We start from the raw sequence: 16,351 nt of genomic DNA on the forward strand, positions 1-16,351 counted from the left end.
TTATGTGAAAATTCTTAATTTTGTGAGAATTGGAATTGCCAAAATGACAATAGTATTCATACTATGCTGCGGTAACTGGCAATTTTCTGAGGCAACGGGAGAAATAACCATTAACCCATCAAAATTTGACCCATGATGAAAGACATTTTCAAGATCATTTTTAATTATGGCACTGATCGCAATTAATACAACTGTGTGCTTGAGTTTTAGTTGCTAATTGATACAAGAGAATTGAGTATACGATTTTCCTTTTTTGAAAAAAATATGTTGGTTATTGATACAAACATTTTACAATAGAAATTGAGGAGCAATTATTACAAAATAGCATTATCAAAATGAGTTAAAGAGAAAAAGTAAACCAACGCTCTATTGAACTGTTGTAGATCAGTTTACTATCAAATTACTTATTACTTATTGAGTTGATTACTTGCATTTTTATAATAAGTAAACAAAAAAGCGTCATACTTCGTGAAAAAATGTGTGCGCAAAAAAATTTCCAGGTAGTTTTGTTCAACAACGGTGACCATTTTGATGTAAATTTTTGCATCAAGAAACGTGTCAGCTAAGAACGGAGGCTCAATTTCATGACAAAACTGTTCATTCTTTTTCTTTTCTTCCGAAAATCGTAGCTCGAGTTCATACCACTTAAAAAGGTAAAAGAGACTTCACACGAAATGATACAAAAAAGCATCAAGGTTTTTTTAAATTTTTTTTGCAAACAATCTAAATATCAAAATAGATATATTAGTAATAAAACAACAAGAAATATTTTTATGTTCATTAGTAACTTTTCAAAGCTTTGATTTTTCTAGGGTTTTTGAAAGGATATGAGTTGTCAAAAAAACGTTGTCAAAAAACGGCAGACTGTTAGAATATGCACTCTAGCAAGTAATTTGTGATCATAAGATCGAGCTTGAAATGACAGATCTATATAAGAGAGCATTGTAAGACTCTCGCAGTGTGGACCAGTTGGCTCAGTGGAGAGCACAGGATTGCAATCAATTAAGAGATTGTGGGGTCGCAACCCACAAAGGTCCCAATCTTTACTCTCACTATAATGTTGTTGACATAGTATCAAGATAACGAGCAAAGAGTTGCTCTAATACAGACCAGCAACAATTTTGAAAAAATTGAAGCAACTTGATGGCCATTATTTAATTTTAGTTTGTGCAGGAGCTAATTCTGATCTGTTACCACAGTTATTTTTGTGACACCCCCCCCCCTTTTCAAATTATGTGTTGTTATATAGCACTTTGCTATGGGCGCTACAAATTTACATGCCCACTAAGCTAGAATGAGGTATTTTATAGAGTTTTATACCAGGACAGCTTAGTTCATATGCGATGCAATAATTAGTTGCTAAAATTGATAGCATTTTTTTACATGTCACGGAAGGATATTAAAATTGTCTTGTTGGTAAATATCCAATGTCATTTGCTGACCTTTGATTCCTTTCATCTCAAACGGAGTAAAATCTCATTATCTTCATCAACCATCGTGATATCATATTACAAAAAGCTGGCGGAAGGTTCAGACACGCAATGATAATTGAACAACGGGGCAACCAAAAGAGCAATTTGTTTCGCTTCATTTAAATTAACTTTTTTGTTAATATCCGATTTCATTCAAACATTCAAAAGCTGTTCACGCTTTGTTTTTAATATCGGGTTACTCTCAAAATAACATCAATTAATAACCTTGGACTTTTCTTTGTTTGTTTGCTTTTCATCAAAATTAGATCTAAAACGTATGTCTACGTTATGTTACCCCCCGCCACCCCTCTCTTCCCTCACGTCCCCTGGGCCCTAGGCTCCCTTCACCCCACCCCCCCCCCCCTCATGCCCCCTCCCTTCACCTCCTCTCCTCCCCCCCCCCCCCCCTCCCCTCCCTTGCCTCCCAACAGACTACCATTTTTGCAAACAACCCACCCCGGGGTCACGTGGCCCCTCTTCAACTTCCTTAAATTGATCTGTTGAGGGATAATGAGGGGAAAATCTACATGAAAGCAAGTCGGGAAGTGGTAGTAAATGTTCCCAAGGTGGGAATTGATTGGCCGAATTGGTAATAACAATATTGGGGTTTTAAAAGGAAAAAATGACCCGCCTATTGCGGCGACAGGAAGGCAGGGAGATAATTGAAGGTGGGTATCATTTAGCCCGTTATTAAAACACCACGTGAGTTAAAGTATTATATCATGTTGAACTAAATGGAATACACGCGGTGCGCCTTGCCTCTTAAGTTTGACGGCAATAATTTCAAGAGTTGTTATAATGCTTTTCTCTTTTTTGAGAGGGAAACATGTAAATTCAAATGCATAACCGTTGGATTAAATCTTTCCATGATTACAACATCACATTTCTTAAGTCAAATCAAAAACAATGCCAAACTCTGCACAAGTACCCATTTACCAAACCTTGGGTTTTAATAATAAGCACTTTTGTAGGCTCTATTTATGATGCAAACTGAAAATGTAAGAGCGTTTTAAAATTTTGTCCCGGGTATATGAAACAGAAACCTAAATTATCCAAATAATAATTTTGCTACAATCTGTTATTTTGAAAAAAATCACGGAATCAATATAATTTTTATGTGAAATACCTTGGTGCTAACGAACGTTGTAAACGGTTGGTCCAAAATAATTGATATCGGAAAGTAGTTTGTAAATTTTAGCAATCAATATTTTCATTGCCATGTGATCTCACCCAATGATCGAAGAGTTTAAAATAACTACCAGTTAGCTACAAGATCAGGCTGGTCATGAGGATTATACTACAACATTGAAAGCCCAATTGCGTGGGTTGCAACTCCAAGATGTGCTCAAATGACAATTTGATGTGGTCACGATTTGAGCTGATGAGAGTTTTGCAATTAACTGAGATTCCATAAAGAGATTTCTAACTAAGGAGTTAATCTTATAAAAACTAAAAAGTTATCAAATAATAATCACAAAATTGTAGTTTTGATGAAAAAAAAATTTCATATGATAACACCTAGAACTCTTTTTCTGCGACTTTCATTTTTTAAAAGCTCCGGATCGACGAAAATCGAAGCCCTTATTGGAAACCGAACAATTTAGTTTGTCCTAAAATATATTCCTTGTTTTGCTTGTTGTCGAGTTTTTAACCAGCCATTTTTTGGGTAAGACCAGGGACAAGTTCTAACGCAGTTTTGGATTAATTCCGCACATTTTTGTTACAAAATCTTAAGACCGTAAAGTCTGAAAGAGCACTTTTTTCCCAAAAGAAAATATCTTTGCAACAGATTTTCGGGCCACAAATGAAGGATCAGCGCAATCTTTTGACTAAAACACACAGAATATCGACACACTTTGTAAATTTAGTTTTCCTATATTTTTGTCAGGTCAGCTTTTCAACTTCCCAAACAGATCACAGCGTCGGTCAGTTCGAATTAATTGGCGCTCTATAAACTCAAATTTTGGATTTTTTAAAAAAATTCAGAAAAGTTACTCTGTTTTTGTATAATTTGAGACTACCTGTTTGAAGCTTAAATAATTCGGGGTTGATCTTTGAGTTCATGGAATAAAACAGATAATTTAATTCAAACACAAGTATACCAACAGCAAATAACTTGTTCGGAAAGAAATTGCAAACCACAGTAGCTACTAATTGAATTTAACACGTGTCCTGAACACTAGTCAATTTATAAGATTGTAGATCTGAAAAACAACAATCTTCAAGCCTGTAAGAATAACAAAACAGTGGTAATAAAAGTTGATCAATTTTGTCTGGTTTTTGCCAATTTCTCGACGAATCTTTTACATCAGTTATTTTTAAGTATTACAAAACTTAACGCCTGTATAAAGATTTCAATCATTTTTTTGGACTTTTAAGAGTTGATTTTCAGCGTATCGCTAAGGATAAAAAATTGTCTTCTACAATAATTTCCCCTTAAATACTCAAAACCAACATTTTTACAAAAAAAAAAGATCTGTCAATCTTTTATTACTTACTTTTTCGGTGGTCCCCTACGGATTCATTCAGCTAGGTTTTCTATTGGTGACTAATATCGTTTGCACGTTAGGAAATCATGATTCAAAATTGAATAAAAACTAATTACAAAAGGTTTCGGAAGTTTTTTCGTACCTTAAAAGTACAAACTGGATTGGTATTTTGAACCACGCCACCATGACATTAATTGAAAGCCACCAAATGAAATCAGGAAATTTGACTCTTTTGACCACAGAAATCAAGACAACACAAGAGTTTTTCCCTTAGCGAAACCTACCCAAACAACAAATCTTAATTTGTCTTGAATACTGTTCAAAAACGCCTAGAAGTTTCTTATTTCGAGCATTTGGAGCCATTTTGAATGATCTATTGAACGAGCTATTCAAACCATACTGAACGGTAGCAAAGGGTTTCTTGAAACGGATAATTTGTTGCGCTCGATATCGGTTACTTGGCTATTATTGGTTTTGCTCTTTCTTTATTGCCAATTATTATTATTTCATCGGGCTATGCTTTCAGATAGCCTTTAGTAGATTTTAATTTGTTGCAGAAATTGCAACGCTTGTTTCCTGAAATTCTAGATTAAGGCGAGATCCTTTCTTAGAGTACATATTAACAACAATTTTCCCTCCCTATTCTAACTCCGGTGAAGAATAGGATGAGTATAAGAAATACTGGGAAACGAGGCAGGAATGAAGGGGGGAGAGAACGGGAGCTTTGAGTTAATTTATGCAGATATGTGAACTGGAAAAGAGGGACGAAATTTAAAATGCAAATAAAATGGACAATATTCATAAATGTAAGTCACAACCACTATCAAACTTTTCATCCGTCTCTAATTCGTCTGGCTGGGAAAGGCTACAAAGAACGGATGATGACACACAACGTGATCAATGCAAATGGCGTACAAGTTGAAAGAAAAAGTTACCGTTTTGAAGAGAAGACAATAAGTCGTAATTGTTATACAGCCAGTCAAAGCACGAAGATTTTACAAAAACCATAACCGCATACTCTTTTAACTAGCCACCAATACTAAAACTTATAAAACGCAAAACTTAATTTTCAACAATACAAAAACTTCAAAATTTAAAGCTATTTTATTGCCAAGAGGTTATAATGTTCAAGGAAAAGCATTTAAGTTGGTCGGATTAGAAATCCAGGTACGGGTGCAGTTTCATTTTTTGTTTATTATCTGTACAGTCGTGCAATAGAACTTACATTTGGTTTAGAATGTTTCTGTTCTCTGTAAAATTCTTTTAGAAAGTTTCAGTATCGATATATTATGACAGCAAGGTACCGGGGGCCGAAAGCAGCTAAGGGGAAAGGATTACAAACTATATCGCTTTGAATTTCTAAGTTTTCAAGAAAATGTCTCTAATGTTCATTATGACAAATGTATAACGAGATAGATTAGGGATCGTAAATTTCGGCAGAAAATTGTTTGAAGAAAATTTGCCTAAAATATGATTGCAATCGTTTTTTATCTTCTTACCTGCATTTTGAACATTTATAACTTTTCTTACAGATAGAATCATCCAAAAATTGTGCTTTGTTTCATATAGTACTTTTTCTTCTAGCAAAAATCACATTTTAAATCTCAAACATGAACTCATTTCGGTTAAAATTTTAATCAGCTTGCCATTAAAACCCATTAATGAATTCAGAACGTCTGTGAAATAAAACAAATTAGCTTTTGCATTGCCTAATTATCTTCAAATGAATATAGTTTTCGCAAAAATCGATTTCACCAGAAAAATAGAATTAACGATGCTTTCAAGTTTAATTGCTCTTTCTTGTTACCATTGGCATTTTTACAGTTTGCTTACAGCTTAAATGGTTTTGAAACCTATTACAAGTAGAAATGAAAGCAATTTTCGAAAGAATCTCTTACTTATAGACAAAAGTTTTATTCATTGTGAATCAATTAAGTTGTTCATCCGGAAAATATTATTCTTCAGTAATGATGGTATCGAGTCAAATGTACATCAGAAAAAAAACAGAAACCGGTATAGTTACAATCAATGTCGCTAACTTTTAGTGGCCATTCTTAGATAATATGTCCATTTCCCACAACTAGGTAGTTTGATGAACTTTTGTCAAAATAATAATTACATAGAACTTTTAACTTATTTTTGTGCTTAGAACGCGCAAACATGAGAAATATTAACAAAAATTTACAAATATTGCGAGTCAATTCTCACCATTTCGGATCAACTGTGAGAAAATCCTCTACACCTGATTGAGAGTCTTTTGTTTTCCGATATAACTGTGCTTACAGAAAGTATAGTGATTGTGGCTAGGTGCAATTAAAATTCCTGGAATTTTGGTTGCTCTCGATAAATTGTCAATCTCCAATAATACCAAAAATGTCAAGCTTTTTTGATCAAAATTTCTTACCAAACTGACATTGGTGTAATTCTTTAGAAACCGGATTTAAACTAATATCACTCACTTCAATTAATATTCTGAAAAAGTTATACTACGAAGGCCACTCTTAAACGTAAAATTTTGACCTTTAATGCAAAAAATATAATAAAAGTAACGAATAATATATCTAGGAAATAAAAGGTTATTTATTTTAGTGTCATCTTATCACGCTAGATATTTCAATAATTTTACTTTTGCACAATTCTGTTGACGCTCTTCGTTATTAAGCCCTACCAGAAAAAATTAAACTGCTAAATAGTTGAGTAAAAATCCCTTGGGGTTACCAACAGCAGTTTAGAGGACAAATTGCTGATTAGCCCTTACGTCTGTGTGTTGCTTACCGTTAGAAAATTGGGGATCATACCTGTCTTAACTATTTTATGACGCGCTTCACAAATGCAATTTTCAGGCTAAATAAATACGTTTGAGAGAAGAAAAGCAAGAAAATAAATTCTCATTCAAATAAACAAACAACTAATTCGTACAAAATGTGTTATCAGTTTTTTTTGTTTCATTTTGGTTTTTATCAGAACCTTCTTTGCATGCGCTTTTTGTTAACTTTAATTTAAAAAAATTGCACGGAATGCAAAAGTTCAGCAAATCGTTAGACCTAGTACAAAACAATGTCGACCCATTATAATTTCAAGAATTTTTAATTCCGTTTTTCTGATAATGAGCGGCTCAACTATGTTGTCCTAACTCAAATTTTCCTTTTTCAAAGCAATCATTACTCAGGTTAAGGTACGCGAACCCGTCCACCTGTGATCGGATTAATTTGTTTCTCGCTCAAGTGGTAAGGTGCAATCCGGTAACAGAGTATGGCAGCCATAATACTGTCAACGAAATCTGATTTTTATTTGATGACCGGTTTCAATTCAAAACAAAATAATCGCGAAAAGAGTAAAAAATAATCAAGAAAAGAGTAAAAGAACAAAAATTTTTATCAAATTGATCTTTGGTCCACATATTTATCCTAAAGGGTGTTCATTTGAAGAACTGGCCAGTACTAAGTCAAAATTGTCACAATGTCCGTTTTTGTTGGACATACAGTTTAATGACTAAAAGCATTTATATTCATAGTTTCAAGTAAATCCTGACTGACTCAAAATACTTTAAAGCAAATTATTTCTTTTTTTGCGGCCAGGGTTCCTTCTGCTCGTATTTTTTTTTTCTTCTAGGTCTCTCAGTTAGCCCAATTATGTCTGATACTTCATCAAGCGCGACCCCATTGGGTCTGATCAGAGACGATTTTGGTCTAGATGGCCTGCTGCCCAATGTATGCAACCCAGGTTAATCCAATCAAAGCTGGCTGGGGTTGCGCACCTCAACCTGGGTATCCAACAAACTGTTACTGCTTGTATAATTGACTGTAATTAATGAACAAAGTCACCCCCAAAAATCGGACACAAAGTCGATTTATTAAAAGTTAGAGTTATTATTTCCAATTATGATGTCATTTTAGACTACCCTTACGTCACACTGTGTCTGACAATAGAACTGAGGAGGAAACTGAGCATCTATCTCATCACAATTTACCTTCCTTCAATCTCACTGGTAGTGCTGAGTTGGGTCGGGTTCTGGATTGACAAGAGGGCCGTTCCAGCCAGAGCCTCCCTCACTATCACAACTATATTGGCCCAAATCACTCTTATCACCGGGGCAGCCAATCAGTAAGGAGCTAAATATCGCAAACCTTATCTTAAAGAAAGTTCGAACAACATACTTTATTTTCAAAAAAAAACTAAAATTCTTGACTGATAACTATCGTGATTCTAACTTAAAATTATAGTCCGTCAATTGAGTTTTTAAGGTCACTTTTCTTTCATAATGCTTCCGCCACTTGTGTCTTTCCATCTTTTCCGTCAACTCTGAAGTTGTTTTTTTTCAACTCCATTCTCATTGGTCGAGTCAAACAGCCAAACATCAAATATATGGCGCCTCTCATTGGTTGAGAAATAATTGAGGTTTTTGAAAACATATTAGCTTTCATAAACCTTTGTAAAAATGGGTGTTTTGCATCTGTTATAGTCTGAGCTCCTTAATGTTTGCCATTTTAGAGGGAAGAAAGTCATCAACTTCAGATAGTCAATATTTACTGGTGCTGTTAATGATAATCGGCTATGTTCTTGAAGAGTAAGACCAGTTTGACTTAGGCGGGAGTTTAAGAAAACGGGGTTTCCCTAAAGGTGACATTTCTTATCTTCAGACCAGGAGTTTACTGCTTATGATCTTGATCTTTTTCACTTATTAACAAGATTATTTTTTATTTGTTTTAACTTTTTATATTTGAATCTGATTTGATTGTTTGATTTCAGGTTTCCAGGAATAGCTGACTTGAAATTGGTGGATTTGTACTTGATAGTAAACTTCTTCTACGTATTCGCCAGTCTGATTGAATTCGCCCTAGTTTCCTACGAACCCCCCGTTAAGTCTATCGGTAAATCTTGGCTACAAAACACTCGAGAACGAATGCGAATGATGAATGCCAAAATGCCTAGTGAGAGTCCGCGGGGAGATCCGTCTAACTACAGGGCAGCAACCAGGAGGAAATTGAGTACATTCATTAGACCCAAAAAAGTGTCCAGGTGTTCCAATGACGAGGTGGAACCCATGACTTATTGTAACACTGTAGCCCAGCCAAAGGTAGGTGTACCGCAATTGATTATGTTTTTCAAATAGTTGTGAAGTAGTTGTGAAACATCCCCCGATGAAATTGTTGCCCTGGTATAGCAATTTTTCGGGAATTGGGGTGAGACTATCCATTATATTACCGATAAGTGGGGAGGGACTTTGTTCTGTGAGCGCTTTAGTATACCAAAACATCTCTCAAATAGTATTCATTCTCAAAAAAGTAATTTATTGTGGAAATTTCTTCTGGAGTAAGATTATCTTGAAATGTAGAGCTATTGAACTAGAAAAATAAAATCATTTAGCACTCAAATGAATATAGTGCTATTGAGTAAGATTCTCAAAAAAAGGCTTCAATACTAGCTCACTGATACCATTATCTTCAATCAGATGAATTTTTGCATATTTTTTATTGGTGGTAATTAGTTGCTCTCGAACGAAGTTTGAAGCAATTATTGTTAACTTGGTGGTCTTTTTTAGGCAAAACTTATGCTTGACCGTTTTTACGCTTTTGATCTGGAACATTATGTGACTTGTGGCTTTTTCACGCTTCAATTCCTCTTTTTGAACGATTTCACTTTCTCTCATTCCGAATTGAAGTTTCCTGCTAATTTGAAAGTGATTGTTATCATTGTTAGCGGTTGAATCTCAGAGCCGTTGTAGATTAGCGGTTAAGATGTCTTGACTGCTATTTTAGACGTCTCGGAGGTTCGAGCTTTTGCACCCATAAAAATTTCTAAGCTACACCCTCAGGTTGAGGTGCCAGACCCAAGCCACATCTGATCCGACTATCTTCAGATTTCAATGTCTGCTCAGACACGGCCAGACCTAAATTACTTCTGATCAGACTTTTATGCGACCATTTTTTAATGAGACTTTTGTGAGACCGTAATCAGACGGAGCTAGACTCAAAAGTCCCCTGATCAGACTTAAGTGCAACCCAATTTTTAGTGCAATTTTCGTGCGACCAAGACAATTGGTGCGACCTTAGTGCAAAGAAGACCTGTGATGCGACTTTAGTGTTACTTTCGTGTGACCCAACATTAAAATCAAATAACGGTTTCATAATTGCTGAGAGTTTTGTCCTGTATCTCCAATTAACATTTTTTCAACAAAAACTGGTGATAAACATTTTAATTCGATGTCCACTCGCTGCATGAAACTATTTGTTTTCTGTTTCCAATTCTCTTGTGAGCGTCTTTTACATTTTCTTTACAAATCGTTCAGAATATGCTCCAATTTTGATCTCTCATCAGACTTCCATGCGACCGTTGTCTTGACTATTCACAGACTTTGGATTTTGGTCAGACTCAAATTCGACCATTGTCCAGACTACCGAGCGACCGTAACTCTTTCCCGACTCTATAATTTGTGTGTGACCCAAGTCGAGCTGATCAGAGGTGGCTTGGGTCTGGTAACTTATCCTGGGCCCATAAATTAAATTGCCCCCGCCTGTCGTTCGAGAGCAATTCATCCGGCGTTAGTCGGTTTATGTTTTGAACTGATCATGATGTTAGTTGATTTGATAAATATTTGATAATTTCAGAAGAAAGAAGGCGTCAGTGCAATAAAGAAATCGGCGTTGAAACTCAACGACGACGATGTCGATAAATCAATCCAGCGAATAGTGTCATCCAACAACATCAAAGCCACCCTTGTCAAGTTAGACACAGAACCCACCATCTTTCCCCACAACCCTCAGACGCAGACACAAAATACTACAGACACCGAGAACGAGTTCAAAGCTTTGAACGGTTTCAAAAAGCAGAAACTTCGCGGAGAGCCCAGAAAGCCGAAAAAAGGCCGACTTGCTTTGCGAATTGAAAGAATCAAAAAATATTTCAACGAGAAAAATGCCGACGATGTTTCAAAGATAATTTTTCCATTGACTTTCATTTTGTGGAATGCAATATATTTTGGTTTGAGTTTTTCCCTGGCGGACAGATTTCATTTTAATTAACTCTTGAAAGCTTTTGTAACTCCGAATTTATCAATCATACCTGATGCACTTTAGAGTTTAAAATAATTGATCATAGTTTTTCAACATTATTTTTAAAAGAGGCAATAATAATGTTACATATATGAAGTTACCTTCGTCGCGGGTTGACCAGATGACAAGACTAGTAATAAGGGGTGGTTAATTTCCATAACTCAATTATATGATCGACCACAGTGTCAAAGTCGAACCCCAAAGGGCGGTCCACGGACGGTCTTCCGGAGGTCGACGGACGGTCTTTTCATAAGTTGATCACTCAACTAGGGTAGTGTTGTGATGAAACTTAAAAAAAAGGACCATAAATGGCATAAAATGCTTTTGTTTTTTTAATTGCGATTGGAATCCTTTCCTTTTGTGCCCCCCCCCCCCCCCCTCCAACACGTTATGCACCCCCAGTTACGAAGCACGTATCATTGCATAGTAAATGATTATGCAAAAATACTGCCCATGTGTCGCGGGGTTGGGGGCAAATAAAATGCACCCACTAAGCGGGGTTGGGCACAAACGGAAAAAATTCTTCTATTGTAACGGTAATTTTGTTAGGTTGTTAAAATTCTCAAAATGATCTTTTATTCTGGAAAGTCTACAGCAGTTATTTTTTATTATATATTGGAAACAGACTAAGCGTTCCCCAAATGTGAATACCGTACGTTCGCAAAATACTGAAGGGCTAAGTAAGTTTGCATCCCCTACTTTAACGAAACAAAAATACAATTTTTGAGGCAATACTACTCCAACTTAAAATCAAATTTTTAAAACAAATTTTGCCCCATTACTAGTCATCTCCCCTACACTAGTCATCTCGCCCACCAACGAAAAAACAACGAGGTAAAAAACAATGTTGACTTACCACAAATCCCAATGTAAAGTTGATGTGCCCATCCAGATTTCACCGAAAAAAAGCAAGTTGTTACAAGTCTACATAATATTCTCATTTTTTCCCTTTATAATATTATACAAAAGTGAAATTTTAGTCATAGTTGAACAAACCTGAAAACATGTTACATCTTATGACAACGTGTTTTCTTCTGTGAAATATGGATGAATTCATAAATTTTAAATTGAGATTTCTGGTAAGTGAACTTTGAGTTTGTTTGAGTTTTACTGCTAGACGAGAGGACTAGTATAGGGGATCATTGGTGTAAAATTTGTCTAAATTGATATCAAAAATTAATTTTATATTCAAGTGTTACTGCCTGAAAAATTTAATTTATACTTCGTGAAAATGGGGGTTGCTAACTTACTTTTGTCGTTCAGTATATAATTCCATGTTCAGAAAAGTAGTTAGAGGTCAAGTTGTCAACAAACGTCCCTCAGCTTAAAATTTTAAATGAAAAGCACCACTGTGCATGGAGACAAAATCGTCTTAATGAACTGACAAATCGGTTTTTATGAAACCTTGTCAGGACTGTAAAAAGGTTACCAAATGTTATGATCAAATGCCAAAAACTGTTGGGGGAAAACCCCAATTTTCTCACTGTAACTTCAAATAGTGTAGAATAAAAAATATTTGTTTTAAACGTTTAGCATAGGACTGATCCCCGGATGAGGTCCGCGGCTCAAGAATGGCATCGATCAGACCAAATGGGTCGCCGAAAGTGGGCTCCAGACCGACAATATCAAAAAATAATCATTTACCAGAACGAACAGACTTTGGTCAACCTCGATCACATCAAACAGAATTCGACCATCATTGGCCAGAGCGAACAGACTTTGTCCAGATTTTAGGCTAAACCGCACAGACCCTAGGCCAGACCGTTGTCCAGACCATTGGCCAGACGAAACAGAACGTAGGAAAGACCACAGTTCAGATCATTGACCTGACGAAAAAAACCCTAGGCCAGACCATTGGCCTGACCCAATTGAACGTGCAGAAACATCCATATTAATTTATAATTTATTCCTTTCGTTTTTTGACGAAAATTGGAGATGATATATATTTTTTTAAAAAAATTAGTGCAAAAACTGCTAACTAAAACACCTATTTGAAATTCAGAAATTAGTTTGATGAAGTAGTCTAATCATCTAGAAGTAGATGTTGGTTACCAATTATGGGCTGCTATCTTGAAAAACACTCAATGCAGAACACGTTTCTACATTTTTTAGCTGGACCGGCTTCTTTGTTAGCTTGACCTCTAGGCCTTGAATTTGGGTATCTTCCAGATCAAACTCATCCAAATTTGGGTATTGACCAGAGCAAACAGACCAAATAGTGGGTATTGGCCAGACCAAACAGACCGAAATTTGGGTGTTGAGCAGACCAATTCGACCGAAATGTGGGTATTGGCCAGACCAAACAAACCGAAGAGTGGGTATTGGCCTGATCGAACAGAACAAAAATTGCCATTGACCAGACGGAAGGCGCCACACAAGTTTTTTCGAGACCCTTGATTTTGGTTGCACCGGATCCCCTTGTCCGCAACCCAAGTTGGTCTGGCCAATACATGTTTCAGGTCGCGGACCTTATCATGGGTTGCCTATCATTAGCGAGCATTTTGATATTTCAAAGAGGTTTTGGATGTAATAAACTAAAGCTGTGACAATTCCTGTTTGGAGTTTGCGCATCGCATGGTAATTACTATAAAGTAGTCAACCAAAGTCTCAAAAACCAAAGCTCTAGCTCAAATAACTAGAAGACAACAGTGATTAAATTTTAGGTTGTTTTTCTATTTTTTTTTTCATTTTACCAATTTCAATAATCTGTGAATTTCTGTAGTGAGCTATGCATTAAATTAATGGAAAAATTCCAATGAAAAATAAATGAATATGGGAAAAGCATGGTGAAAATAATTGCAGTCAAACAATCACCCTCTTAGAAAATTGAATGAAATTTTGGTTTTCTGTCAGGAAGTTGAAAGAGTTGAAAGAAGTGTAAATATACCAAGAACATGTGTAATTTTCGCACAGAATCGGCGTTAAATTTTTGAATTTATGATTGAATTTCTTTGAACAAAAACTGCGTTGATTACAACATAGTTTTGCCAAATAATATATTTTGAAACAAGTTTTTTGTTTAGTCCTAATTCATATCAATTAAAAACAATGCATTCAGCAGCTTAAGTCATAGATTATGTTTGTTAATTGTTTGTAGATTATATTTACAATTGTTTCAATATTTTATTTGGGACTATTTTGTCTGGGACTGTTTTTTCTGGAAATACTTTGCAATATGGGACTGTTTTGTCTGGGACTGTTTTGTCCGGACACGGTCCCAAGCAACTGGCGGTTAACCGAACCATTATGTTTACCCGCCTAGCTAGAGGTGAGTCCCTCAATCAATCTCAACAAAGGAGAGAGGAGAATTTACAAACGGATTTGATGATTGAACAGTTATTGAACAACATAAGTCTGTCATTATGCTCAACTAAGTTAAAGTTTATGACCAGAACTATGACAGAAACCAATCACGACTTAAGAAACTATTTCAGTTATTCAGAAGCAACCTCTGAACGAAATGAGCGGTTAAAAAACAATTTTTGCGCTCGACTTCTTTAACCAAGTAACATATCACTCTCATTGATAGGTAATTTAATAAAACTGAAGTTGTGAACTCTTTCTAATTTTAAATTAAGTTCGGTCACTTTTGATGTTGAGGTCACTAGCCTCTCGGAATCGACGCCAAAGCAATCAGTCTTCCCTTTTACTGAATTCCAGAAACCTCGGATTGTTCTGAAACCCATCCAAAAGTCACTGCATATTTGCTTTCAACCTTCTACATCAAAGTTTTCGATTATATATCTTTCATGTCAACAATTATTAGTTCCATTAAGACCAAGAGGCTTTACAATAATCGAATCTAGGCCAAAGCGAGGTTGTATGTTGAGAGTAGTTTGATCGGATTTCATCCAGATATCCAAGTTTGTATATTTTGGCTTGGCCAGCTGTTTGTATACACAATTCATCAGCCAGTAACGTGAATAAAACCGGGCAAAACCTGACCGGATACTGGACTTGGGCACAACTGATAAAGTTAGTTTTGATACTAAAGAACTAATTGTGTTCACAGCATTAATTAAAAGATGGCATCGATTTGACTATGATCAGGCATCCACTTACACACACAAAATTTGCTGTTTTGAATATTTGCCAATTTTAAGGATAATTCAATTGAGGATTTTCTTTGCCTAAATTTGCAACGCCCTGATTGAAAGTTAATTGATTTCAAGGTAGAATTCAACTGCTACATTACTTACAATTTCTGTTCATATGTACCTTTGTCTGTAAGGTAAGATTACTATTTGTAAGGTAAAACTACTATTTTTAGGCACCAAGCGGTTTCCAATAAGTTCATTCTTCGAAATCTCAGAAATCCCAGAATTACAAAAGTAAGTATTATAAATTAGCAGGATTCACACTAAGGGATTGGTATTGAATTTCAACTAATTTAAAGCTTCTATATACTTACCAGGATTACTAGGAAAATAGGGGGGGGGGGGGGTGATAACATTATGGGGAAAAAGAGTTTTTGATCTTTCTTACTATTCTTGGTAACATCCTAGCTACGGGAATTACCCAAAAATAGAGACTTGCTTGATTTCCGACCATTGCTTGATGTAAAAAAAACGCTTCAAAATTATGAAAACATTTTCAAGAGTTGCGAAACGAATTTCAGCAACGGCGACATAATGGCGTTTTTTGTCAACTTATTATTTTCAAATTTGATCTTTTTTTTGAAACATGTAAATTACTCAGACTATAACCCTAGGGTTAGATATCTACATGCTCTAAAATGTTAAATAAATTAATCAGCATTGTTATTAATATAGTAATCTTCAAATTGTGGCTGTTCGTTTTTATAGGTAAAAATAGGATTTGAAGTTACCTATTTGTCTATTAACGGGTACTTTCCTGTGTTGATCGAGCAAAAACTCGGTTAAAATATTTTCAAAGCAAATTTTACTGTTAAAAGTTCTTATTGAAGAGGGCAATTTGTTCCATTTTTGAACGCTTTTCAAGATTAAAGATTTGTTATTCCACTTCGTTTTCGTTTTCTTTTTTATAATAATTTGATTTGTTCTGTTGTTCTGTCTGGCGTTATGGCGACTAGTAAACATTTTAAAATTTTCGGATGTTTTTCATTGTTTTATATCTGTTTGTAGCTTCATTAGGCTAACTTTTGAGATAAACGATTCGGCTGGTAGGATACGATCCTTAATGAGAAGATCAATGGAGTGGTCAAATTTTTGACGAAAATAACAAACTTTTATTCCCCAGTTAATTTGCCTGTTTATGCGGTTTATGTTTTTCACTGTAAGAGTTTGGAGGAATACTCCACTGAAAGAAAGATGAGAGAGTACAACTGACTTGAAAACATCAATTCTTACTTTCAAAG

The 16,351-nt window shown here is 35.4% G+C and overlaps 2 protein-coding genes across 5 annotated transcripts in view; both read left to right on the forward strand.

Moving 5' to 3' along the window:
* The window catches only part of LOC142353516 (glycine receptor subunit alpha-2-like), a 103,752-nt gene extending 92,685 nt beyond the window's left edge, over positions 1 to 11,067 (forward strand). For all 3 annotated transcript variants that reach the window (XM_075405773.1, XM_075405772.1, XM_075405771.1), the window contains 3 exons: positions 7,858 to 8,065; positions 8,711 to 9,038; positions 10,570 to 11,067. In XM_075405773.1, coding sequence (XP_075261888.1) covers positions 7,858 to 8,065; positions 8,711 to 9,038; positions 10,570 to 10,983 — 950 coding nt within the window. In that variant the 3' untranslated portion in view covers positions 10,984 to 11,067. The remainder of the gene's footprint in view (positions 1 to 7,857; positions 8,066 to 8,710; positions 9,039 to 10,569) is intronic.
* A 4,027-nt stretch (positions 11,068 to 15,094) lies between these two features.
* LOC142353493 (uncharacterized) overlaps positions 15,095 to 16,351 on the forward strand; it is a 34,453-nt gene continuing 33,196 nt past the window's right edge. The window contains exon 1 of one of the 2 annotated variants that reach the window (XM_075405745.1): positions 15,095 to 15,244. The gene's annotated coding sequence lies outside the window, so the exon portion shown is untranslated. Of the gene's footprint in view, positions 15,245 to 15,272; positions 15,345 to 16,351 lie in introns of those variants that run through there. The other variant, XM_075405746.1, reaches the window with a different exon arrangement.

The sequence above is a fragment of the Convolutriloba macropyga genome, chromosome 14, assembly GCF_964194025.1.
Source record: "Convolutriloba macropyga chromosome 14, txConMacr16.3, whole genome shotgun sequence".
Classification (NCBI taxonomy): Eukaryota; Metazoa; Xenacoelomorpha; order Acoela; family Convolutidae; genus Convolutriloba; species Convolutriloba macropyga.